The 24,885-nt window shown below is 49.7% G+C and overlaps 10 protein-coding genes across 10 annotated transcripts; 5 read left to right on the forward strand and 5 right to left on the reverse strand.

Moving 5' to 3' along the window:
* Positions 1-258: 258 nt before the first annotated feature.
* rbx1 (RING-box protein 1) lies at positions 259-798 on the forward strand (the record flags this gene model as incomplete). The annotated part of the gene is made up of 4 exons (XM_066130655.1): positions 259-360; positions 436-514; positions 579-649; positions 700-798. The coding sequence occupies 4 exons, from the start codon at positions 259-261 to the stop codon at positions 796-798; spliced, it is 351 nt and encodes a 116-aa protein (XP_065986803.1).
* Positions 799-971: 173 nt separating this feature from the next.
* G6M90_00g058000 (uncharacterized protein) lies at positions 972-1,394 on the reverse strand (the record flags this gene model as incomplete). Its single annotated transcript, XM_066130656.1, has 3 exons — positions 972-1,133; positions 1,189-1,248; positions 1,344-1,394. The coding sequence occupies 3 exons, from the start codon at positions 1,392-1,394 to the stop codon at positions 972-974; spliced, it is 273 nt and encodes a 90-aa protein (XP_065986686.1).
* Positions 1,395-2,513: 1,119 nt separating this feature from the next.
* On the forward strand, positions 2,514-6,048 carry G6M90_00g058010 (uncharacterized protein; the record flags this gene model as incomplete). The annotated part of the gene is made up of 4 exons (XM_066130657.1): positions 2,514-3,760; positions 3,825-4,350; positions 5,531-5,687; positions 5,882-6,048. 4 exons carry the CDS (start codon positions 2,514-2,516, stop codon positions 6,046-6,048), a joined length of 2,097 nt encoding a protein of 698 aa, XP_065986835.1.
* Positions 6,049-6,393: 345 nt separating this feature from the next.
* Rpl23a (60S ribosomal protein uL23) lies at positions 6,394-7,144 on the reverse strand (the record flags this gene model as incomplete). Its single annotated transcript, XM_014688893.1, has 4 exons — positions 6,394-6,481; positions 6,565-6,857; positions 6,924-6,979; positions 7,123-7,144. 4 exons carry the CDS (start codon positions 7,142-7,144, stop codon positions 6,394-6,396), a joined length of 459 nt encoding a protein of 152 aa, XP_014544379.1.
* A 516-nt stretch (positions 7,145-7,660) lies between these two features.
* RRP8 (25S rRNA adenine-N(1) methyltransferase) lies at positions 7,661-8,467 on the forward strand (the record flags this gene model as incomplete). Its single annotated transcript, XM_014688894.2, has 1 exon — positions 7,661-8,467. The coding sequence occupies one exon, from the start codon at positions 7,661-7,663 to the stop codon at positions 8,465-8,467; it is 807 nt and encodes a 268-aa protein (XP_014544380.2).
* Positions 8,468-8,844: 377 nt separating this feature from the next.
* On the reverse strand, positions 8,845-9,789 carry UTR4 (Enolase-phosphatase E1; the record flags this gene model as incomplete). Its single annotated transcript, XM_014688895.1, has 3 exons — positions 8,845-9,513; positions 9,614-9,654; positions 9,741-9,789. The coding sequence occupies 3 exons, from the start codon at positions 9,787-9,789 to the stop codon at positions 8,845-8,847; spliced, it is 759 nt and encodes a 252-aa protein (XP_014544381.1).
* Positions 9,790-13,559: 3,770 nt separating this feature from the next.
* Positions 13,560-15,425, forward strand: ksp1 (Serine/threonine-protein kinase ksp1; the record flags this gene model as incomplete). Its single annotated transcript, XM_014688896.1, has 1 exon — positions 13,560-15,425. One exon carries the CDS (start codon positions 13,560-13,562, stop codon positions 15,423-15,425), a length of 1,866 nt encoding a protein of 621 aa, XP_014544382.1.
* Positions 15,426-15,945: 520 nt separating this feature from the next.
* Positions 15,946-18,384, reverse strand: AVT1 (Vacuolar amino acid transporter 1; the record flags this gene model as incomplete). The annotated part of the gene is made up of 5 exons (XM_014688897.1): positions 15,946-16,500; positions 16,597-16,662; positions 16,730-16,890; positions 17,014-18,125; positions 18,224-18,384. The coding sequence occupies 5 exons, from the start codon at positions 18,382-18,384 to the stop codon at positions 15,946-15,948; spliced, it is 2,055 nt and encodes a 684-aa protein (XP_014544383.1).
* A 1,155-nt stretch (positions 18,385-19,539) lies between these two features.
* On the forward strand, positions 19,540-20,342 carry G6M90_00g058070 (uncharacterized protein; the record flags this gene model as incomplete). Its single annotated transcript, XM_066130658.1, has 2 exons — positions 19,540-19,874; positions 19,931-20,342. The coding sequence occupies 2 exons, from the start codon at positions 19,540-19,542 to the stop codon at positions 20,340-20,342; spliced, it is 747 nt and encodes a 248-aa protein (XP_065986855.1).
* Positions 20,343-20,781: 439 nt separating this feature from the next.
* rco-1_0 (Transcriptional repressor rco-1) lies at positions 20,782-22,823 on the reverse strand (the record flags this gene model as incomplete). The annotated part of the gene is made up of 4 exons (XM_014688899.1): positions 20,782-21,474; positions 21,575-22,472; positions 22,528-22,609; positions 22,691-22,823. 4 exons carry the CDS (start codon positions 22,821-22,823, stop codon positions 20,782-20,784), a joined length of 1,806 nt encoding a protein of 601 aa, XP_014544385.1.
* Positions 22,824-24,885: the final 2,062 nt, after the last annotated feature.

A 24,885-nucleotide genomic window follows, 5' to 3' on the forward strand; every position in this document is an offset into this window, starting at 1 on the left:
AAGTCGAGATTCCGCCTGTTTGCGAGCCTGTGGCTCATGAGCTATCAAGGTAAATTAGGCTCCTGATGGTCGCCCCATCCTTCATACTCGCACCGTGGCTCAAAATTCAGATAGTCTTAACTATATCGTGCTAACTTTACTGTAGATATCATATTTTGTTATCTTAATCATCAATTTGGGTTCGTGGAGTAGTCTCGACTCATTATCTCGCAAGTTCGTTTCTTCCAAAGCCAAAAACGAGCATCAAAGCCACACAACATGGCTGATGTCGAAATGAGCGACGCACCTTCCGCATCCAAAAGAGCAGATGCTGCGAATGGGAAAGGCTCCGAAGCCAAGAAAAAGTTTGAAGTAAAAAAAGTAAGCTCCGATTCGCCTAATTTGCATACACGATCGAATAGCAAGCTTTCAACCTGATTGCTAAATACGCAACAGTGGAACGCCGTCGCACTCTGGGCCTGGGACATTGTTGTTGATAACTGCGCCATCTGCCGTAATCACATCATGGACTTGTGTATGTTACACATGATTCTCTTTGTCTCACCATCCAGAATACTTGTTTCTGACGTTCTCAACAGGCATAGAATGTCAAGCCAATCAAGCCTCCGCCACCAGCGAAGAATGCACAGTGGCATGGGGAATTTGCAATGTAAGAGCCCATAGATCGCATTGAGTACGCAACTTCTAACGCGGCAGCAGCATGCATTCCATTTCCACTGCATCTCTCGATGGCTCAAGGCTAGATCAGTCTGCCCTCTTGATAACCGTGACTGGGAGTTCCAGAAATATGGCCGATGAGATTGAACGACAACAAAATCAACGGAGGAATAGGTTCCAGTAACACGGTCAAAGAAGGAGATATTGGGCTACGCGTGACAAATTATAAATCTATCAACTGATGATAGAGTTCTGGAATCTCTCCTTGGTCTGCTGTATTCATAAAATTTACGGCATCGTAAACCTAACCTGTCCTAGTGCCATCCAGTACCAGCAGTCAACCACTTGACGGGATTTGTCTTGTAGAATGGCCAGGGCGGCACAACAAGAATAAATGTCAATGCAGTCCCTCCCAACCCAATGTACATGGCCTTCTGAATGTCCTGATACAAATACCCAATATTGAATGCCAACAACTGATGGCGAGATGCGTTAGCAGGCTCGGATCGACAGGAGGGGGCTGTATCATACCGCAGATAGAGCCAAAAGCAAGGTGGCAAATCCTTCGGCACGTCTCTGACCGTCGAAGTCCTGTGTGGCGGGTTTGTCAGAACATCAATTTGCAAAGGTGTGCGTGCATATTTTGGAGTTTGTCGCGTGGGGAAGACTCGAGGGCGGCATCATACAATCTGTCCTTCTACAAGGTCCCGGAGCTTGTCTAGAATTTCCTCCGCCATTAGGTGTGTTGTCAAAAGTAGCCTGCCGATAGCTACGAAAGTGGTGGTGCCGTCAACGAAGTAATGAATCGAGAAATGAGATTGCTCTCACAAAAAAACAATGCTGGGTATGTCGAGAAGGAGGCTCACGAAATTACAGACTAGGTTGAAACGCAGGACCTAGGCGCTGACTTGAGGGCTGATGACGGAGATGATGCTTGGAATGACCACGTTGAGCTTTGCAGGCTGGCTGTCAGGTGCGGGCCTGCCGGCCATGGAGCCCAGTTCACCCTAGCCGGAAGTGGTTCCGCGGGCCAGGAGGGCGCTCCGCGCTCCGAAGAAAAGGTCAAGTGGCGCCGCAATATTATGGCCACCCAGCGACTAGGTGAGAAAAAACAAATCTCCTGCATGGTCCTCACTTCGACCGACTGTGATTTTTTTGCTGCTTCTCGCAGGCACATTATGGTCGCATTTTTGTCCAACTCATCGTTTCTCTGCCGGTACTGAAAGCCTACACATCAAACCGCATTGCTCTCATCGCAGCTACAATTCTTCGCATAAATTGTCCAATCTTCGGATTCTCCTCTCCAGGTGCGGAGTACTAGAGCCTGCTCTGCGGCACATATCTCGCGGGGAGGGCTGCAAGTTTTTATTGCGGGAAACCCATAACACCCTTCTCAATAACTCTTTACAAACCTTCAAGTTGGCTCAACTCGCCCTTACAATCACACCACCCTCTTCGCTTCTTGGACCTGGCTGCTGGGTCTATAGCGGAGTGAACAAGAAGCCTCCATAATTGGGCTTTAGGCTTTCTATTTTCGTTCGGTTATTCGCATTCCAATACTCGTTCACTACCACCTCCTTCCGAGGACCTGGCTTACAAATAGCCACGGTTTTGCTACTATACCACCTCTCGGCGCGCATCCGCCGCGCCGGGTTGAGGACTGTCAACTTTGCGATTTGTCTGGGAAACGGCCGTCCGCCTCTTCAGTTAATTATGATCACTCATCATTAAGCCGTGGTTTTGTTCATCGCTTTTGGCTAAGCTCTTTGGAAATTTCGACTGGCAAGTTCTGTACAATCCCGCTTTGACTTCAAGAGGGTGGTTTTTAGAGGACAGCACCGCCACCACTGTACAATATGTCCGACCAAGACGGAATGGTTCCCGACACCGGGTATGATACCCCTGTGCCTGAGCTTGATGACCATCGTTATGAATCCAATGTATCGCAACGGCTAGAGAGACCACGCCGAGGGACGTTTGACTCTCTATATGGCTCCCGTCAAATTGACACTGACGCGGGACCCTTTACACCAGACATCAGGATTCGAGATTTTGAGGAAGCCATCATAGATGAAGATGCTCTTGAGGTACCGCAGATGGCTCGACACAGTCGTCGGCTTACAGTTGAGACAATAAATGAAGGCAGATCAATCTCTCCTCCCAATTCGGTTAAAGCGTTCGCTCAAGCCCGACGACGTGAAAGAGACATGTCATTCTCGGAGCCAAAGTGCGACCATGAAGAAGGGCACGGACGGTCTATGTCAATATCCAGTCGACGCAGCCATCGAAGCAGGGCTCGAACTATAGAGAAGGATGCGAGAAGTCTGTTGACAGATAAAGCTGCCGAGGAGGATGTATGCTTCCCATTACAGGACGGGCATAGAAATCACGAACTTCGAATCGACTTCGACTATTTGGAAAATTTCATCAATGCGGAACGAGCTGCTCAAGCACATAGTCGACCGATGCCTTCTGAATTCGAAGACTTGCGAATTGAGTCTACAACTAGCCACCGAAACCAAGTGCCTACGGTGGATGGTGACATACTGGAAATCCCATCGGATGACTCTATACAAGAGAAACGCCCCACCGAAGTCGATTCGAAGCCAACTCCCCACGCAACTGATGGTAATCGTTTCAGTTTTTTTTCCTCGGCATGGGAGTCAACAATCCACGCCGCCGAAATGGGCGATCTCGTTCTCCCTGGAGAGGATATTCGGGGTCTCTTTGAGCTACCCGAAGATGAAGCAGATGGTGTTTGGTGGCTGAATGTGAATACAGCATCCAAAGAAGAAGTCCAAGGAATTTGCAAGGCGTTCGGGGTGCATCCTCTTACCATTGAAGATATTATTACACAAGAAGCCCGGGAGAAGATCGAGCTCTTTCCATCGTACTATTTCGCGTGCTTCCGATCCTTCAATGTCGTTGAAGAGCCCGATGGTATTGAGTATGAGCCCTTCAACATATATGTTTTAGTATTCCGTGAAGGCACACTCAGTTTCAGCTTTGCCCCGAACTCACATGCATCTCAAGTTCGGAAAAGAATTACAGCCTTAAAGGAGTACGTCTCTCTTAGCAGCGATTGGATATGCTATGCATTGATGTAAGTGTCCCATACCAAACATTCCAATGGCGATGGCAGTTAGACTCACCAATATGCCAAAAAGCGATAATATCGTTGATTCTTTTGCCCCTGCCATCCGCACTATCGAACTAGAAGCAGATGCGATTGAGGATGAAGTGTTTGTAATGCGCCAAGATGACTCGAGCTCGTTTCTTCGTTCCATAGGCCGTGTTCGTAAAAACTGCATGGCTTTAATGCGACTTCTTGGAGGTAAGGCTGATGTCTTGCGAGGGTTCACCAAGCGATGCAACGAAAATTACCAAGTCACACCGCACATGGACATTGGTATGTATTTGGGCGATATTCAAGATCATGTTGTTACAATGGCAACAAATCTCGGCCACTTTGAGAAGATGCTGTCACGAGCACACAGCAACTACCTGGCGACACTTTCGATCAACAATATTTCACAAGGAACAGACACGAACAGGGTCTTGAGCAAGATCACGTTTCTTGCATCCGTTCTTGTGCCACTTAACCTCATTAGCGGTGTGTTTGGAATGAATGTCACTGTGCCGTTTCAAGGCACTGGCAGTCTCGCCGCGTTCTTCACTATTATTGGGATCATGGTATTTGTTTGCTCACTGATTCTGGGATTGGCTCGTTGGAAGAGGTACATTTGATCTTGATGCGGTTGACATGATTCAGCTGTCGTTCACCTACTCCATCTTGGCAAGAATGCCCAGGAATACATCTTTGTTTCAATTACATAGCCTCCTGCTGGTCGCGGGGCCAGGCTCACTGGGTAGTTGTTTCGGTCAGTTTTTGTCCCCCACGTACCTTGTTGTTTTAAACAGGACTTTTTGCATAATGTTTGAATGAGCAAGCCTATAATATGGGTGCAGAGTATCTCCGCAATATTTGATGTTTAGTTCTTTTCAGGTAGCATAAATATCTTTAAAAGTTGACACCAACTACTCTGAGCGTGCTCTGTATAGCCGCGTTCTCAACTTCATTACGTAGAAGTCTACCTACCTCTCCATTGCATAATTTCCCCACGACCAGGATGCTCTCATTCACCAAGCTGTCTCCTGCATGAGTACTTATGTGCCGACGTCTAGTATTGAATCGATGTGGTTTTAGGAGGTGTTTTGGCCAAATACCCATTCCAAGTATCGGTGGCGATTACCTGAACGAGTAAAAATATCAAGGTGACATGGAGGCAACCCCTGGGAGTGCCACCGCAATCATGTTGGGCTCAGTACTTAAGTACAGTAAACCAGCGTTATTCCGATAACCTTCGTGAGGCCAAAATTAGCGATATTTGGTAACTATCGCAAAGGTGTAACTATTATAGGGTATATACCTTTACTAGGACTTACTAGATAAAGATACATTTACAAGGATTTGTTACGCTGTAACCCCCTAAAAGGTGTAAAATTTACGCTTTTAGTAGGTCCTTATAAGGCCTAATACCGCCTAAATAACGATAAAAGCTTATGATTTGTATGGCAACTGAGCCTAATACCTATAATATTATGTGAACTATAATTATTAATAATTTACTAGGGAAAAACCTTAAATAACCGTGAATTATCGTAATAGCGTGACTATTATTAAGATATGGGATCGTTATAACGCTGGTTTACTGTACCTATACCTCTAAGTACCTACCTAGTACCTATTTAGGTACCTAGGTAGTGGACCATCGTTCTTCCTGCGATTGGTCAACCCGAACACCATGCCACCCGCGCGCCCAGTCGGCGTTACTAAAATTTCAGCGCAGCTCAATCGCATCTAACTACACAGCTCGAGCTTCACCTTCACACTCCCCCCTACATTATCGCCATGAACGCCGCCCAGGCAGGTGTCGAGAATCTCGACCTTGAAAAACTCAATGACAAGGACAAGGCTGAATTGCGCCAATTCCTAGCCAACGAGCAACAGCGTTCGCAGATCCAGTCACGTAAGTGCCCTTCGAAAGCCGATGTTCAGTCGCCCTGTGATTCATCTCCATCGCTCCTAACGGCTACCCATCATTCACATCAAGCTCTTGACCCCGCAATTTATATGCACATACTCGCTCTCTGCACATTTTCTAGCACACTGAACATTGATATCTTGTATTCTCAGCGTACTAACTTGCCGGCGGGCGTACAGAGACCCATAGCTTGACGCAGATTTGTTGGAAGAAATGCGTCACTGGAAACATGAAGAACCCTAAACTGGATCGCACTGAGGAAGGATGCCTGGCGAATTGTGTCGATCGATTTCTCGATATGAATTTCCTTACGATGAAACACCTAAATAGCATGCGATCATCTTGAGTCCGGGGACTCTGGACGATGAGTACTGGGGGTGGTTGATTGATGGCACATGAAAATAGATGAAAAGGAGGACATTGTAAGATATAGGGGTCAATTCAACTACATTCAATTATACTTCTGTTTTACAGTATGAATTCACTGCCAGGAGGCTTTGCTGGCCTGTCCAGCACCTAGAGCTCTTATAAGTGATTTTACGTGGCCATGAACGGTCAGGTCCGGAATTCATCATTCATTTTTCCTTATTGTAGATGACAAGTTTTAAATGCGCCGTTTCTTATGTCCCTGCCCTGCATCCCTGACCAGACCATTTCATGAAAACCAAAAACAAGCTGCTCTGACCAATCCTTACACCAGGGAAAGTTTGTTGGCGGCAATATCCAAGGCATCAACATCGGGAGTCAGGCGGACATAGGCCTTCTTGGAGCCATCCGGTCTAGTTTGCACAAATTGGGTCAGTTGGCCGTTCAACCGAAAGTCTCCCCAGGCGAAGGTGAGGGGGCTGGGGATCAAACATACCGGATCAGGGTATTGATCTTGACGGTGTCAATATCATACAGCTTCTTGAGGGCAAGCTTGATCTGAGCCTTGTTGGCCTTAACATCAACGATGAAGACGAGTGTATTATTCTCCTCCATCTTCTTCATAGCGCTTTCCGTGTTGAGAGGGTGAATGACAATCTTGTGCTCATCAAGTCGCGGCTGGTGAGGGATCGACTTGCGAGGGTACTTTGGGGCTCGTGAAAGAACCAGAGTCTTGGGCTGGTGGAACGACGTGCTGGTTCGGACCTTGCGCTGCTTATGAGCGTGAGTCTGTAGCGAGAGAATGTTAGTCAAACTTGTGTTCCTTATTTGTTGCTCAGGTGGTAATAAACCTACGCCAACCAAAGCGGCCTTGGCGGCGGCGTTCGCACGCTTGGAGCCCTTTGGGGCGGCTATAAAGAAAGTGCATCAGCAATCGCTCTTATTTCAAGAACTCGCAAAATCTGCTGCTGCATGATGCCGAGAACGAATCCAAAAGAAAATTTTCATCGACGGTCGTTGCATTGATGCGCCAGATCCCAACTTCATCCCATACCTTTCTTTCCTTCCGAAGCCATTGCGTTGATTCGAAGTCGACAAGAGGTGGTGAATTGTCGAGTGTGTGATGGAAGCTTGTTTAAAAAAAAGCCAGGGCTTGGGTACCAAGTTTCCAGGCCGTGTGCGAATATTCAATCAATTAGGGTTCGGATGGGGGCCCCATAATTTTTGTGGTCACGAGATGGGTTGCACGTGACAGTTTCCAAACATCGGAGTTAGCAGTCCTGTACGTACTACTAGTACATCGTTAAACAAAGGGTTGAGACGGTAGAGATTTGGTGACATCAGTGGGCCATCTTTTCTATAGCCAGGCGAAGCTAGCTCGGTATAAATTTTCATGATAAGAAAGTTGTGATATGCGCTACAGCACCTCGGAGAGTCAAGAAATAAGACCGTTATTAAACGGAAAATTTCTGACTTAAGAACTACTTCACACTTCCTCCAGCACATGTTCGCATTGCAACTATAAAATGAGAAGACCACGCAGAAGTCTCCATGCCGGCAGGCCACCCACTGCACAGCTAGCACGGCGATCTATGTCGCGCAAGGCAAGTCGAAATTTCATCAACAAACATCATCAGCTGGAGAAACGGCAGCGCCAGGCGATAGCGCAAGGAGACAAGGAAGCGGAAGCTGCTATATCTGCGGAAATATCCGACATGGGAGGCCTGAATCGATACCAACAAGCCAGTTTGCAAGGCCAGAGCAATGAACGCGGCGGTGACACATCGAAAATTTTACTTGAAATGCTTCCAGTTGATCTGATTAAAAAGGCGAACAGACGGCCGCGGATGCTGGAAGTCGGATCACTGAGTACCCGGAATGCTTGTTCCAATAGCCGTCTCTTCGACATGGTTCATATAGATCTGAATAGCCAGGAGCCGGGAATCCTCAAGCAGGACTTTATGACGCGACCACTGCCAGAGGAGTCGGCTGAAGAATTCGACATAATATCGCTGAGTTTAGTGCTTAATTTTGTCCCCGAAGCGGAAGGGCGTGGACAAATGCTTTTTCGAACGTTGTTGTTCTTACGACAGCCCGCTGATACAGTGCAGAAACCGAACGACGACCCCTTTCCATCATTATTTCTTGTCCTTCCACGGAGCTGTGTTGATAACTCTCGCTATTTCTCAGATGAAAAGCTTGGTTCGCTGATGGGGGCTTTGGGGTACACCATGAGACGTTCCAAAAAGACTCAAAAGCTGGTCTATAGCTTATGGGCCAGGGACCATATGACGGCCGGCGAAATTCGCTTCACCAAGCAAGAAGTGAATCCTGGACGAAAAAGGAACAATTTTGCCATCACTTTGAAGAGCCTACCTCTCGGTTCCTGTATTAAGTAATGTTCCTTTTGTATGGGTATGGATATTCTTCTCTCCATCCATGTCTTTTTTAAGGGCGGGGGGGTGGACGAGCCGAATTCGAGCACCTTTGTTCCACTGTAAATATCAACATTGCATATAGTGTAAATAGTGTTCAATTTATAAAGAATCATCAAAATATGGAGTTACAGACCGCTATTTCGATGATATGGCATTGGAAGTCAGAGGCTCTTGCATTGGCAAATTCATGGCTTACAAGGGCATCTGGGTTGGCTCATTGCATTTTACCCTCTTTCAATTTCTAGTGCTGAGTTTTACGTCTTCTCTTCCCATCTCTCTGGTCTCCGGGATTATTTTGTTCGCCCTTGCCCACGGTACGAGGCCCGTTTCCCCAGACGTCAATCTCTGCCGGTTGTCAAGGTGGCTAAAGATTTTTGAATCTTAGTTTCTGACTCCGGCGAAAAATCGGGTATCGCCATGCCTGACAGACTATTTTCGGGAGGCAGTGGTGCATTTCCTGGACGAGATACCGGAAGACTACACATGCCTGCCGCGAGTGCAGCATTGACTTCATTGAGATTATCGCTCAGGAACAGCCAACGTGAAGGCTCGATATCCGGATGAGTAGATAGAATCGCTGCATAACTACTCGCCTCTGTCTTGGGACCAGCATTGACGGTGTCAAACCAGCCGGTTATGAACTGAGACAGGTCTGACGGCTGAGCAGTCGTGTGTGCAAAGAACAGCTTCTGCGCTGGAACGGATCCTGAGGAGTAGATCATTACCTTCTTACCAGCACTATGAGCCTCAGATATAAAGAGAGCCACGTCAGGGAAGACAGGGGCCTTGAGTTCTCCTGAATCATACCCTGCCTGCCACAAGAGGCCCTGAAGAGCTTTTAAATAGGGAGCTTTGATATCTGCCGCCACTAGGTCCCGGACATGACTTTCCAAGGCCAAACGGTCATTGCGGTATTCTTCAGGAAATGCATCTCGGTATTGAGCGAACGCACTATCATGCCAGTGAAGGTCAAGATATTGTGGAAGTGCTCTTAGTGCATAGGGAAACTGGAGTTTGAACAGGTTTCAGCGCCTGGACTCTACTCAATAGTGTCTGATCTGCGTTGGGAAGGCATAGGGGTGAAGTGGAAACGAAGCAGACTCTTACCAGGACTTCATGAACAAATGTTATGGGACAGACAGTTCCCTCTGATGTGGATAGTATTAGTATGTTGTGTACATTGCAGAAGGCACCGGCACATGTGGCCAGGGACGTCAGGGAACGACTTGCTTACCTATGTCCAGCACGATAACGCTGAAACCGGCAAAGCTTCTAGCGAGCATGGCTATTTGGCCAATCCAAATAAAGCTTTCAAAAATGTACCATGGATATGTACCGGAAGTCCCAAATAGATGTGCCTGTGACGAGATACTGACTGTTGAGCAGCCCACCACCAAGACTGATTGGAGTGTCCTCGATTTGCGGTTGCAGGAGGGAGGGGGCCGATGCAAACAGAAGGACCGAAAATGGATCTTTGGATGCTGGCCTTTCCTGCAATCTTGTGCACGCCGTATCTCAATCAACCTGGTTTGTTTCCGTGTTCGCCGTCGAATGTTCGCAGTCTGTCGTCCCAGAACGACGGGATGAAAACGGGAGTGGTGGACCCTCAGGTGCTAGCTTCCTAAAGCGAGCGTTGAGCAGTACCCAGGTGCCAGGTACTCAGGCTGGGCGGGCGGATGTGGATTACACTGTCGACAAGTAATTGGTTTCTGAATACTTAGTATCAATTTAAGTACTTTAGGCTTAGGTCACTAGACAGGAGTTGAGAACAGAGAGGCGGTCAAGGCCCAACCTCCCGCCTGCAATGGACAGGTTATGAAGCTATAGTTGTGCATACTATCAATTGACGAACCCAACACGCTCAGTAGCCACCTAGGTACTTAGTTTTGTGGTTCACGGGATATAAAAACTCTTCAGGGAGTGAGTAGTGGATGTCCTCTTCATTTCAAAAATCTTACCCCCTTGTTCCAGCGACACTTGACGGTTCCTCTATCCACCAGTCGACAGCATTCATCATGAAATTCAACTTGCCTCTATCTGTTGTAGCCAAAAGCTCTGACTGAGAGTGTGCCCCTTCAGTTGCGTCGAGACAACTTAGCTTATACAGTGGTATTGAAGCAACTTGGATATATACCTACCTAGGTAGATATATACATATAATGGTATCCAGGGGAGGCGCAGGCACCAGGTAAAGCGACTCCTCAAGAAATAATTATTGCGTCCTTTGGCGGGAGCACCAAGTTGCTTACTTGGACCACAGACACAACACTTCCTCTGGCACCGAGCAACAGATAACCATTACTGGTGCCACGCGTTGTTGACAATTTTTCGGGTTGATCCCAGGGCCGGAGTACGTACACGTCGTGACCAGTACTACTAGTACTACTGGTCAGTCGAGCAGGCTTTGACGCTTGAGCTTGTTTGTTCCCGTGCGGTGGGCGTGTTTCGTGACCGCATTAGGCATGATACTACAAAATCTGCAGGAGACACGGGGAACGTATGTTATGGTGACTTTGAAATTGAGTAATGAACCTCATAACAAGACGCAGAAGAGTACCTTTGAGGCTTGTCCTGTGCGGTCGGCGGTGTAGGCACACCATCATGTCTGCATGCATTGGCCAGGGGGCATCCCAGGTGCCGAGGCCTGCACGGAGGACAGACAAGCTTGCGCAGGCTTGATGAAGGGTCATCATAATTGGCTCAGGGGGCTGCGATCTGCCCCGGTTGGGCCTTAACACCAGTACATACGTACATGCTAGTGCCCTGTGAGAGAATGGGGCTCACAGTACACTGTGTTGTGGTCACGCTGGCTGGGCTGTCATTTTGTACTTGAGTAGGATGCGGGGCCCATGTCAATAGCTAACCAATCAACCAATAGCCTACGTGGCATCATTTGTTTATTGGCGCTTCCAAGACAGCATTGCTGCACCGTGCAAAAACAGTGAACGGACGGAACTGTACTATCCTTCAGGTGCTCCGTACTCCTTACAGGCAGACCACGGAGTTCGTTTTCAGAGGAACTTGATTCAAAGAACTAGAAGTTACGGAGTACACAAGGGTGATAACGGTGCCGCCCGTACCATGTTCCAGTTGGGTAATGGATTATCTCGCCATCACCCTCCTGGTCTCCAAAATGCCAGCTTAATGCAGAACGATTCGAACTCGAACTTGCATATTGGCATCCTTGCATGGTCTGAATCTTGCTCGCGGCTAGGCAGTGAAGTCCTCCCTCGATAGTATCAAGGTAACACAGTGTGAGCTTCCAACAACATGTGTTCGATCCGATGCTCAGCCGTTCCCCAACGAACCATGAATGACGGATCCCCCGTTGCCACCAACGGACCAGGTCCTATCCCCTCCATCTATTTGGCTACCAGAGCAGCCCAGTGCGAAGCCGGTGTGTTGACAACGGCGTTACGAGGTGCGACACCGCCATGAATGACCAATCGTCCTGGGATGGCGCCCACCCCGGATCCACACATGTCGTGGCCTGTTCTCGACAGCCACCAGATGAGGTGGATTGGACTGGATTGCTTGGTCCGTTGCCCGTCGTACCGCCATTCCCTCCATTCATGTCCACAGCGCTCACGCTCACGCTCTCCCCCGTCTTCATCCCCCCGATTCCCTCCCGCCCAGTGACACACGCCCCTCCCCTTCCAGCTTCCACTTCGTTCCATCTCATCCCACCCTCTTCCCATCACCGCCATTCCCTTCCACCTCCTTCTTGCCTTTCGTCACCTTCCGCCCTTTATTACCATCTCCTAACCGTCTCATCTCCTTTCTTCTCCGCTCTCCTTACCTTCGTCACGACCTCACTTCCTGCCGACCTACTTCAAGGCAAGGCCTTCTTTCTCTGGACAGTGCGCCTCCTCTACCTGCCAGGCATCCAACGTCAACAAGGTCTCCCGTGACTCATCAACGGCCTCACGTTGCCTGTGCACACTACTCCTTCGACCGCCTTCAGTCCTCAACTTGACCGACGTCCCTTGTCGTCATTCACTTTCGAGAGAAAGAAGGGCTTCTGTACCTGCCAACGTCGTCTTATCATCTCGCTGTAGCACCCGACACTTGTTACACCGAGTTTGATCAAGGACCTTGACGATCTCGGCAACTTGCGAAGCCTGTATTATCACTTTGCCTTCCGCCCGGTGTCCACCTTGCCGACCAATTCTTTGCCATCGTCTTTGCCTATCTGATCGCAGCCACCCCTCGCCCTCAACGGGCATTGAAGCACTGCATCCTGCAAGCATTGGGTCGTTGGGGTCTCTCCCCGTACGACACGTATAGTGCAAGACCTTGGAAACAGAGTCGCCCCCGCCCTCATAGGGATCACGACCGCAATAATATTGTAGTGACCTCGCAATCACCTTGAGCGAGCTATTCGCCTCGTCCACGAATTCGCAACTCTTTTGGCCCGAAAAGCTTGTCAGCGATATTTCCCGGTCGCTATAACACGATTTCGCCTCGTGAATACCTTGACAGTACTACATTAGCCGTCAAAGTCGTTCTGCCTCACTGCCAGGCCGCATTCTTTATTTCTGGTTTCATCAACAACACGATCCTCCATGTCATTATAACGATTTTCTCGCTTGTTTCTTGTCCAAGTTCGAGCCGTTCGGCTCCTACCGCTTCTTCGCTACAACGATTTGATAATACGCATTTCTTTTGTCCTCACATCTTACATACTTGCAAATGAGCCGTTGATTCAACTACGCGAACACTCAAATCCATTATTGCTTGCAACTGTTTGCACTACTTGTACATTTTCTACATTCGTCTTTCCCCCACTCACCATACACTGTTTCTCGAACAAGTTCTTCACCTTCGACTGGGCCCTTCATTGTGTACACGCAACCTAAAAGAAAACTGGCTTCTTTCTTGACGTCTGCCGAAGATTGTATCTGCCTCACTGGAGCTAGTACAAACCGAACATATCAACAAAGCTCACTTGTACAATTTACACAGCTTGTGTCACGACGCGTTGCTTTTTCTTGCGAGGGTGTTTTCTTTTATTTCATCAAAGTTTCAAAAAATTTCTGTTCGCCTCAACAGCATGGAGTGTCTTAGGGACAGGTTCGTCGGTGGTGTTCTTCTCGATGGTCGCTATGAGACAATTTCACCGCTCAATCACGGGTCATTTGGCATGGTCTTCATGGCCCGGGATTCGATGACGAGCCAAACTGTGGCCATCAAATGCTTGACCAAAAAGGCTGCCCCATGCGAAGCTGGTCTAGAGTTTGCTGTTGATGACAAGTCTGAAGAACTGGCTCTCCACAGCAATCTCGGATCTCATGAAAACATTGTCAATTTGCTCCACTCCTTTGAGACGGACGCCCACGTTTACCTTGTCATGGAGTTTTGTTCTCAGGGCGACTTGTACGAAGCGATCAGGAACGGGCATGGGCCTCTACAGACGGAGCATGTTCGACAGTTCATGTTGCAGCTTGTTGATGCCGTCACGTACATTCACTCAAAGGGTGTATATCACCGCGACATCAAACCTGAAAACATCTTTCTCACCCAGGATGGTGCAGTGAAGCTCGGTGACTTCGGTCTTGCAACTAAAGATAAATGGTCGTACGAGATGACTGTTGGTAGCGATCGCTACATGGCCCCGGAGCAATTCGACTCTGCCGGCGCAGGATACTCCCCTGCAGAGGCAGACATATGGGCCATTGGCATTTGTTTGCTTAACATTCTGTTCTCACGCAACCCCTTCACTACACCAACCGAAGCGGATCCACTCTTCTTGGACTTTTCTCGCGACAAACAGAGCCTTTTCGACGTATTTCCGGCTATGTCACAGGACACGTACGAGGTCATTGTCCATTGCATGAATTTGGACCCCAGAAGACGATCGTTGGAAGGCGCCCGTGACGCTCTTCTCCGCGTAGTGAGCTTCACTACTGAGGATGAGTCATTGGACGACTTCTGCGGAGCAGAGAAGACAACGGTTGCGTCTGCCAACCGTGAGCCTCTTCGTACTCCATCTATCCAGAGTCCTCATGTTGATAGCCACACTGGTGCTTTCCCGTGGGCGAGGGCTCTTCACGATAGCCCGCACCGTCAGACTCGACAGCTGAGTGCCATCCCTGACAATGAGAGTTACACTGAAGACTTGTTTTCCAAGTCTGGTGAGACTATTGATTGGTGCTCGGCTAGCATCCAGACTCCGTCTATGTCGTCTATGCTAGGTTCTCAGTTGGATGTGTCAATGAGATCACTTGCCATCAACAAGCCTTCTCGCCCCAACGTGTCCCCAGCTGCTGGGTCGATGCCAATTACAATGGCGAAGCCCCTTGCCTTATCCATGTCGACCGTGTTTGGCCGTCGAAAAGATGCTGTTTCCAAAAGCTGGAGTGACATGTGGGATGAGGACGAGGAAGAACACGAAGAACAAATGAAAGATCTTCAGGAGTTGAACTCTAGGACATGGAGCCATGAGAGTAGGACCGAGGTGAAGAAGGTTGACAACCAGGACTCTCCTCCCGCCTCGCACGTTACCATTAAAGGGAATGTGGATGATGACCTGGTTGCGGATGGGTTCTTTTTCCAGGACTCTCCTGCAGTCAAACTGGTGTCAACCACGCCACGATACTCTCCTCCATCTAAACGATTCAACTATGATAAATGGGCTGCATTGGGTGAGCGTCGGAGGGGTCAAGTCTGCAGTATGGAAATGGAAAAGTCGCCTGGCTTGAAGCCGCGACGTCAATTTGGTTTTGGATATAAATCTTATGAAGCCGGCGTTTGGGATCATTCAACATATAACAACAATAACAACAACACCACTATGAGTAAGAATTGGGGCAGAGATCGAACTAAAGAATGCCCTTGGAATAAGGGAAGAGATTGGAACTGGCGCCGAGATCATAAGCGCAATGATCTCGGGGACGTTGAGTGGGTTGGTGGTTGGTAGGGGACTTGTTCTCTTCAGCTGTCAATCGTAGTCATGGTCACCTGCATTTTAGTCGTCAAATTGGCTTCTTTCAAAGTCACTTGATGCCACGTCAATTGCACCCTGCACCGGTAAGGACTGGTGAAGCTGTTCCATTGCTCATGGAATGCTTCTTCGGACTTTCAGGACATTGAAACTGGGCAATTGCGACTAGGAGTACGCAATGTGAGCCTTGTCTCGCTTTCTGAGTATCGAATCGCTCGAAAATTTAGTTATGATAATACCAGAAGTTACCCACTCAAATTTGACTTGGACTTCCTGTGACAATCAAACCTAGCTTTTGAAAAACCATGTAGTTGCCTGGAGGACCAGCAACAATATTGCCTGTGGGGCATTGTTCCAGGCAGACTGGTAGAGGTAGGTAATACTATCAATATGCAGTCCGACGTCCGTATATAACATAACATGCGAAGACCAATGATCGATCATTCAATGATTGAGATCTCAGATAACACATTGCATGGTATTATTCTGGTCTACCCTAGGTGCCCACGAGCTGTTTAGGCAAGAATGTCCAAATTGTGCCAACTAATCCAAAAATGGAGAAGATAATCAGTAAGATCCAAGATACAATACGTTCCCACTTGGCAATGTCCTTTGAATACAGTTTTAAGTAAAAGCAAATCGGCAAGATGACTGAGATAAGCGTGCAGAGTGCAGCGCCGAGGAAAGCACAGACAGAGTCAAACGCTGGAAATAGGACAGAAATAGCCAAGAGGATCAGAACAACTAGGACCCGGACGCCCGCTCTCAGTATATTTGCGAGTGTCGATAACTGAGCGTCCGATCCCGAACGATGATGGTGAGGATTGTGATGGTCTCTGTGAAGACCACAAACCACATCAGCCGTTGTGATTAGAGGTCTCGCATTTAATGGAATTTTCGTAAGGGGTATTATTGTTATGAAAATACACATCAGTATGGTTAAAAATTCGGGATAGCCAAGTGTTTTGAGGATATTTGATGTGATTGCTTCCTTTATGCCATCGCCAAACATGAGAACACCAACAATGGCCAGGCAAGTGTCGAGGACGTACTAAAGCATGAGCAAGGTTAGAAAATAATCATAGTGCGAACTCGATGAAAAGATGATAAATGATGGAGCGAGTTAGAGGAAGGAGGTTGGTCGTACAGAGAACGAAAAAGTGACGTTGACGCCCTTGCTCCATTTATGAGGATGCCTCATATCTCGGTAGATCTATCGACGTTGTGTAAGTCAAGCGACTTTGGAGATTCATGCATTAGTGAGCGGCTGCAAGTCTTACAGAGGGGAAGACGGAATGGGCACCCCATGGGCTAGCCATGAGCCCGTACGCGAGAGGAAGGGAAAGCCAGTTGGAGGGTAGGAGATAAGTTCTTGCTGGCTCCCATAAGGATCCCGGAGTATGTTGCTTGACTAGGCCGTCAACTATTACAATGCAAACAACTATAACGTTAAATTAGAAGAGCATTCTAGAACAAGACAGGATGCCCCCCCTCCCCCCTTTAACACCCTGGCCATACACGGGAAGTAGAACGGTAAATGTGTGATGGAAAGGGGGTGTCTTACTGCAAAATGTAGAAAAAATGCCAACAACACTGGTGTAACTGAGCCATCGCAAAGGGAGCATATTTAAAACCAGAATGAGAGCAGCACAAACGCACTTCCAAACGGTTGTGTTGGCCACAGTGGGCATCAAAAGATCTAGAGAGTCAGCAAAAAGTATGACTAGGGCCACACAGGCTGCAAGAAGCTCCAGAGTAAACAGTGCTGATACAATGACTCGAGCCCGGGCTCCAAAGGCAACATAGGCCAAATCTGAGTACGTTATTATGCTGGGGTCGTACTCCATGCATTTGCCAATCAACTTTCCCGTATGGGAGGTAACGGCAGCAGTAAGTGTCAAAATGAACAATCCAAGTATCCACCCACTCATCTTGAATGCCAACGGCAAGCTCAGTAAGCCGACCCCGATGATTGCATTGATGGAGTTAAAGATCGATTGCGGGAGGGTGCTCTGGCCATCGACGGTCAAAACCACTCTGTCACCTTGCTTTATCTCCTTGACTAGTATAGGCTGTTCCTCGCCGAGGGTAACGTCATCACCATAGTCGCCTCCACGATCACCGCGCACTCCCCAAGCGCTCTCATAGCTTGCGGAGGACCGCGATCTGTATCTGCGGGCACCCATGGTGCCATATTGTGAGCCATAGCTTCCAATGAGCGACGGCGTCGCCAGGTGTGGGGGTACGGCGAAGATGTTGGATCGTATCGACGGCGACCCATCATGGAGAGCACCCGATGCCATCTCAGTATCCAATGCTTTGCGTTCTCGTTCCCGGAAGTCTTCTTGTGGGATACCTCCAGCAGGTCCCACGCCAATGCCAGAGTCGGGAATAGTCTGGACAGAAGCGGAATCCTGGGGCATTGATGCTTCCAGGTGTTGTCTAAGCAATCCCGCCTGTGGTGGAGGTTGGCTGTCAACGTGGCTGCGGCTGTATTGGATTTCATCGCCACTTGATACCGGAACGGTTTCTGCTTCGGCGGGAAGAATAAAACTTGGGCGGCGAGGGATAACTTCCGCGAAAGACGCGGCACGCTGCCAACTCCTGGCGAAGGATCTGAAGCTATTCACTCCCCCTATGTCTGCCATTGCCGCGAGCCGGGTTGTCACAGAGGACCTAGTGAGGTGAAGACAAGGCTGGGGGTTAGTCATGGAGTTTTGCGCCAAGACCATGGGATTCTAAGGAGGGGGAAGGTTGAATCCAGATCGACGCACCTCCTGCGGTCGTGGTGGGCAACTGGCGGCTGAGTGCAGTCTCCATCGCTGTCGAGCAATGAAGCTTCTTCGTCTATAACGCTTGACCATAGGCTTCCCGAGGGGGAAGCCCGTCCCTCGTATTCGTCCCACGAGGTGGGATTTCTCAGCGTTGGGACCATGACTTCTGTGAGAGGCGGCAAGTGTGAGACGCTACAGTCGGAACACTAAACAGCGCTTGGATTGAACGAGGATGCTGCCGACGGCGACAAGGACGAAGAAGGTGAGAGAGCAAGAAGGAGGGGAGGAAGAGGAGAAGGGTGAGGAGCGGAGCTAAATTGGCGAGGTCCAATATCGTCCAGCAACCCAAAGGCCGAGCTGTAGCTAACTAGTTTGAATATTCCTGAGTAGTCATGGCTCAGCATCGAGGCCAACTGCGGGGTCTGGAGTCAAGAGTCCAGGGACTGGGGACTAGGGACCAGAGGTTGATATCAAGGAAGTGGTTTGGTGGTGTCAATTGATGATAAGGTTCCATGTTGGTGAGGGCAGGTGGATACCCAGTTGCCAGGTAGTCACCTAGTACTAGCTACCAGTACCTAGGTAATTCTTCGTTAGTGCCGTGGGTACTCCGTACCTACTCATGTAATACCTACCTAGGTACCTACCTAGGTAATGCAGCTGCATGCACAATCGCTCAAATGAGCGTCACCGGTCCACTTTTAACGAGGAAGCCGGACATTTTCACGATGCGCGATTCAAGTCACCTAGATTCAGCTGACTTCTGGACGTGGGGGAGGGCCAAGCAAATCAGCACCCGCGTACTGGCTGTCTTGGATATTCGATCGTGTGACTCTGGACCTTGGATTGGAGAACCAAGCTACCCACTTGTACCACTCAATTTAGTACCTACGGAGTACAACCAAGTAGGTATGCACGTTTAAGTAGGGTAGTCAATTCATTGTATTCGACTGATAATAAAATGTGGCGCTGCGACCTAGCCATTATGTACATCAGTGCGTGACCCACACTGCACAGTTAAAAAAAACCAAGTTACACATAATCCAACCTCTTCCTAGTAGTATCTGGGGCTCAACAACGTCGTCTCTCTGTTCTTCCAACATTCCTTAGATCATGGAGTTATGTGTCCCACGTCTCCATTGACCAAACGTGCAACAAGAACCAAGAGGATATCTGGTTGTGGAACCCAATCCATCATCATCAGCATCCATCTACGTGGAGAGCTCTCTCTACCTCCGCCAACGAGAGACAAAGGCAGCTTATCCGCAATGAGCGGCCAGCCCAAACTCTCTGCTTGGCGATGAGCCGTGATTGACATAATGACCTATCAGAACCAGCCCTCCGAGCCTCAGCAATTACGCAAACCACCCTACTCAGCACCCGCATACCCTGGACGACCTCAAGCTACCAACCATCCTCACGCACGAACGACGCTCAATACCATCCTGCCGCTCCTAGACGCATTCAACCATCGTCACCACAACCAGCACCGCACTTCCCACTGGTGGGCGACATTTGGAATACTTCGTCGCTCCCTCCGGGCCCTCGCCGAGTGTTTGGACCAACCAGTCGTGGACAGCAGTCGCAATCGCACCGACCAGGCCGTCGTCCGGGCCTCATGGCTGAATACACATGCCCTGCCACGCGCTTTTCTGTGAGTTTGGTCTCCATCACCCCCCTCAGGCGCTCCAACTGACCGCCAAGATGTAGTGCGTTCAGTCAACTTGCTGCGGACAATCAGCATGCCCCGTTGGGCCTATTTCTTCTGACCGTGCTTAGCCAGGTCCATGGTTTCTTGCCAGCCATGTTGCCGCAGAACGCAGGAGCGGCCAAAGCAAAGCTACCCACCCAAAAGTCTCCAAATCCTCCATCGCCGAATCATCGATCCGTTATTGGCACTGAACACATAGACCGGGGTGTGGTAGTTTCCAGAGAGACTATAGTACAAGCAGGCGACGATGCCGTGGACCCCCGGTCTAAGAAGCGTAGCCGAGACGAGATCAAGTCACATGCCAGGGGAACATCCAACAAGGACAGTGAGAAAGACAAAGACAAGAAGCCCAGAAAAAAGAAGAAAAAAGCCGGTGACGAATTGTCTAGTTTATTTGACTCCCTGTCATAGTTTAGTTTGGCTCGGCCCTCCGAAGATTCTAGCAGTGGCCAAGACCTTGAAAGCTTCTAGGCACACTACCTCAGAAATGGGCCCTTATCCCGTTCCAATTAACGATATCGCATCAGACCTAGCAAAACATACCAAATACACAAAATTTCAAGTAATAACAGGAGTTATAATAAAGTAGAGGCAAAAATATAGAAAAAGCTACCTGCAAATTACCGACACACGATCCCTAAAGCCGTACAAAGTCTTTTGCGTCTTTGTCTTTTCTGCCTGTGCGCCATCCTCAGTGATTTCCCCAACGACTCTCAACAAGCACTGTAGTAACTTCCCGCTCCGACTATCAATCGTCTACTCCTTTCTCCAACTAGCCAGAAATCCTGGGCTCCCTTCCCGTACTGTCCGGGATCGAGACATGTGGATCCGTGCCGCACTAGACTGGCCATTAAAATGGACGATATGACCAGATTCGCGCCTTCATATCGCCGGATCCTGTAGCAAAGTAGGCACCCTGGGGGCTTGGAGCTACTGAAATCACAGAGTTTTTATGCCCCTGCAACATCAGCTGTGTGGTACCAGTGCGAGGGTCCCAAAACTGGACACCTCGATCCTTCGATCCTGACAACACCCAGTTGGCATCAGGTGTCAAAGCAACCGATAGAACAAAGTCGCGATGGCCCTCAAATGTCTTAACACACTTTCCACCTTTGGGGGCGGCACTTTGCCCCCCACGTGCGGAACTAAGCTCCCACATCTTGATCGTTCGGTCCAAACTGCCACTGACAAGATCTTTTCCATTCGGTGAAAACGCCACCGAGTAGACAGAGTCCTTATGCCCGTCAGGGCCTTCCAAACGCTCAACCAAGAACCCGGAGTGAATGTCCCAAACACGAACACTCTTATCCAGGGATCCAGCAGCAACATACTGCGTGTCTGGGGAGATGGCGACGGTCGTGACCCCATCTTCAATGGTCAAGGTCAATGTATTGGTACCTTGCTCGATATCCCACAGCCTGACTGTTCGGTCGCCGCTGCCAGATGCAATCGTCCGGCCGTCGCGTGCAAAATCGAGTGAATAAATATCTTGCTCATGACCAGAGAAATGGTTGCGAATAGTTCGAGATTGAATGTCCCAAACCTAAATTTGCGTAGATTAGTCTCCCTTCCATCCAAATAATATGAAGAGGAGAGCATTGGCTTCCTCGGACAGATGGGTGTTTGCGGGATGATCAACTTACTCGAATCAGCTTATCTTCAGCGCCGGTGGCCAGGTAGCGGCCGTCAGGGCTGAAGCACACACTTCTGATATACAGATCGGCGGTCATATCTTGAGCATTGTGATCCTCCAGCACGCACACCTTCTCACCAGTTTGGACGTCAAAGATCTGAGCAGATCTGTTGCAGCCGGTGGCCACATATTTACCATCATGGCTGAACCTTACACAGCACACCACACTCTCATGGGTGAGCGAGTGGACAAGGTCCACGTCCAAGACTCGCTGGACAGCCGGGTTGAAGATGGCATACCAATCACTGCCCGTCTTTTTGTTGTGTGGCGCGACAGCGTCGACTTCGAGGTCACCCAATGCATTGCCAACAGGAGGAGCTCGAGGACCGCCCATGCGAGCGTGATCGGGCGTTGGATGGCTAACCTGAGGTGATTGTGCATTGCCTGGATACGGGACAGGAGTATTGATTTGGGGGGTGGCAGGCCCAACGGCATTAGGTGGCCGGCCAACTCCGCGTCGTCCTGGCCCTGGTGAAGCGGTGCTCTGAGGCGGTTGAGGGCCCATTCCGTTGGAGACGGGTCCCTGAGGATAGCCTTGCTGGTAGGGTGGCTGTTGCGCATTAGGATGCGGCGGAGGAACAGGAAGTCCAGGAGGTCCTTGGCCCATTTGATGCTGAGGTCCCATCTGCTGCTCTTGCGGAGGAGCATGCGGTTGCTGCTGTGGAGGTGCCAGTCCAGCTTGGTTCCCGCCAGCCATTATGCCACTGAAAAGGCCGTTTCCGGGAGCAATTGACGGGGGTTGCTGAGAAGGGCCGGGATGCTGAGGAGGACCGGGCATGCCAGGCTGAGGGCCACCCTTGCGCGCGTTTTCAAGTTGATGACGAAGCATGCTGATTTCTTCCTCATATCTAGAGGGCAAAAGTTTAGAACATGGCGTAAATACAAAGAGGGGAGCAAGCGTACTTTTGCTTGAGGGTCATATGTGTCTGCTCCATTGCATACACCTTTTCCCTGACCAGCTGCATCTCGCTGACTTGGGCGGAAACTGTTGGTGCGTGCCACCGGGTCAGTCAACCATCATCTGAAATTGCGTCGCAAACAAGACTAGAGTGAAATGTTGACATACTCTGGTGCTCAAAACCTTCGGTCTGGCGAAGCTGGGTTTCAAATTCGGCCCTGATTTGGTCGAGGAGTTCGTTGAGGCGCGCCGAGTTGCCAGGGGGAACAGCCCCCATACCCCGATGAGAGTACATAGACATGTTCAGCGCTTCGGTCAGCGAACGGTGATGTCGCGATGCCACCGGGGATCTATATTGTATATATGCGCTATGTGCTGAAAGGCGTGGCGTTGTCGAGGTTGCAGTGCGATTGTGGCCAGCGGTGCGCTCAATTTTCGAATTCAGCAGTCGGAACGATGAGGCTGGCGCGCCAACAACGCCGAGAACTGGCAGTGGGGCTCACTGGATGGGTGCACGGGTGGTGGTCAACAAGCGGCCGACTGCGGAATGAAACTGCGCGGGAGGCAGGATGTATGTCCCGTGATGCCAGTCGTGTTGTCGCGGCGATGGACGATGAGCGATGGGTGATGGCGACGAGGAGGAAGCAGAGTTAAGATGTTTGTCGGCGGTGGAGACAGTGGCAAGTGGGAAGGGGGGAAGGGGGGGAAAAGGTGAAGAGGAAAGGTCGACTAATGGAGGAAGCAAAGCGCCGCCGGGGATGATGGGATTAGTGGAGAGTTGGAAGCGAGACTAACAGCTGGTGCTGTTTCTGTGGGCTGCAAGGCCAGCGGGCGGCGGGCCACTTGCATGGGGCGTGGTCTGTGGCGCATGGGGCGCTGAGACCCAGACGCGGCCGGGTGGTGGGCGCATGGGTTGAGAGGACACCAGGGCATGGACTGGACGTGTATGCAGCAGGGGCCGGTGATGCGTCTGGTGCTTTAGCGCGTGCGTCTTAACTTGGAAGCACCAGCCTGACATGTGTTGATATGCGCTTGAGCCGGGCAGGAGTATGAGACTGCTTTACTTGTGTGCTATGCTTGCAATGTTGCTCCTAAGCACTGGAGTCCAAGCCGGCTGATATGGTCTGGGGGCAGAATTGGAAAGGACATGGGCAATGCTTTGAAATGTCAGAATAGTTTAACAGGGGCGTGTGGTGGAAATACATGGCGCATCCAATGTTGAGTTGCCTCTGGACGTCATGTAGTATGTCAAGTACCTACCTACGGAGTTACTACCTAGGTCAAATAGTAATAGGCAACAGACATACATGTAGCGGCGGCCTGGGGGCTGGGGCCTGGGGCCTTTGCTCCATGTTCGTGAGCCCGTCAATCGGACAGGGTAGCCAATATAATAATTGATCGCACATGTATCGCTGCAGCCTGGGTGTGTGGACATCCGAACATCTGAATCTAATTGAGGCGGCCCTCGAGGATCCTTCAGTCAATCCTTTGCCTACCAGGGCAGAGGGCCACAAGGCATTGAACAAGCATCCATGTCTTGGACATTGAAGGTTGAAGAGAACAACCCCAGGGGGGGCGTGGCTGCCAAAATTTTAGCATGCAAAACGCCTCCCCGCTGAGCCTCCGGTGACATGAATTTGTTGTTCGGTGTCTGGTGGCGCCGTCGATTCAAGGTTTCAATGTCATGTTGGGGGTGGCTCAAGTCCCGCTGCTAGTCGGCAGTAGTACTCCGTACTACGTTTTGCACAGGCTGCGGGCTTTGCGGCGAGCCTACGGAGTAGTAGTGTCTGGTACAATATATTGTACAAATGGGGGCGAGAAAATCGGATTCCTTGGCTGCAGCTGGCATCAGGCTCAAGTAGGTAGGCTGGCAACCAGACGCACCCAAGCTTATCGAAAGAAGGGAGCACGGATGCTCGAAGCATGTCTTGTACCGAGTACTATACCAATTTTTCTGAGAATGACACGAATTAAGACGAGGCATGTTAGCAAAAGGCACGAGTCAAGTTGCGTACAGTAGCGCTTAATGGATTTCTACTAACCGCCACAGGATCCCAAGCACAGAATAACCAGTTGTCTACTCCGCGGTGAAAGTACCACCAGACCAGTTCGAAACCGCGAGCTCCATCTGCTGTTGCAGATTCAGCTGGCTGTGCCGAGTGAATGAATGGCTGGTTGGTATGGTATGCATATATGCATGTATGCGCTTCCTCACTTCACCCCCGTGTTTGCCATGCTTGGATGTCGTAGAGTTGAACATGCAATACGTATTAACTATTGGTGGTTCAAAAATGTTTCTCGCTGCTCATTTCCTTTGTTGTGCGTCGTTCTCGTTGGCTCGGCGCTTGCTGACATCAATGTGC

Source organism: Metarhizium brunneum, chromosome 3 (assembly GCF_013426205.1).
Source record: "Metarhizium brunneum chromosome 3, complete sequence".
Classification (NCBI taxonomy): domain Eukaryota; kingdom Fungi; phylum Ascomycota; class Sordariomycetes; order Hypocreales; family Clavicipitaceae; genus Metarhizium; species Metarhizium brunneum.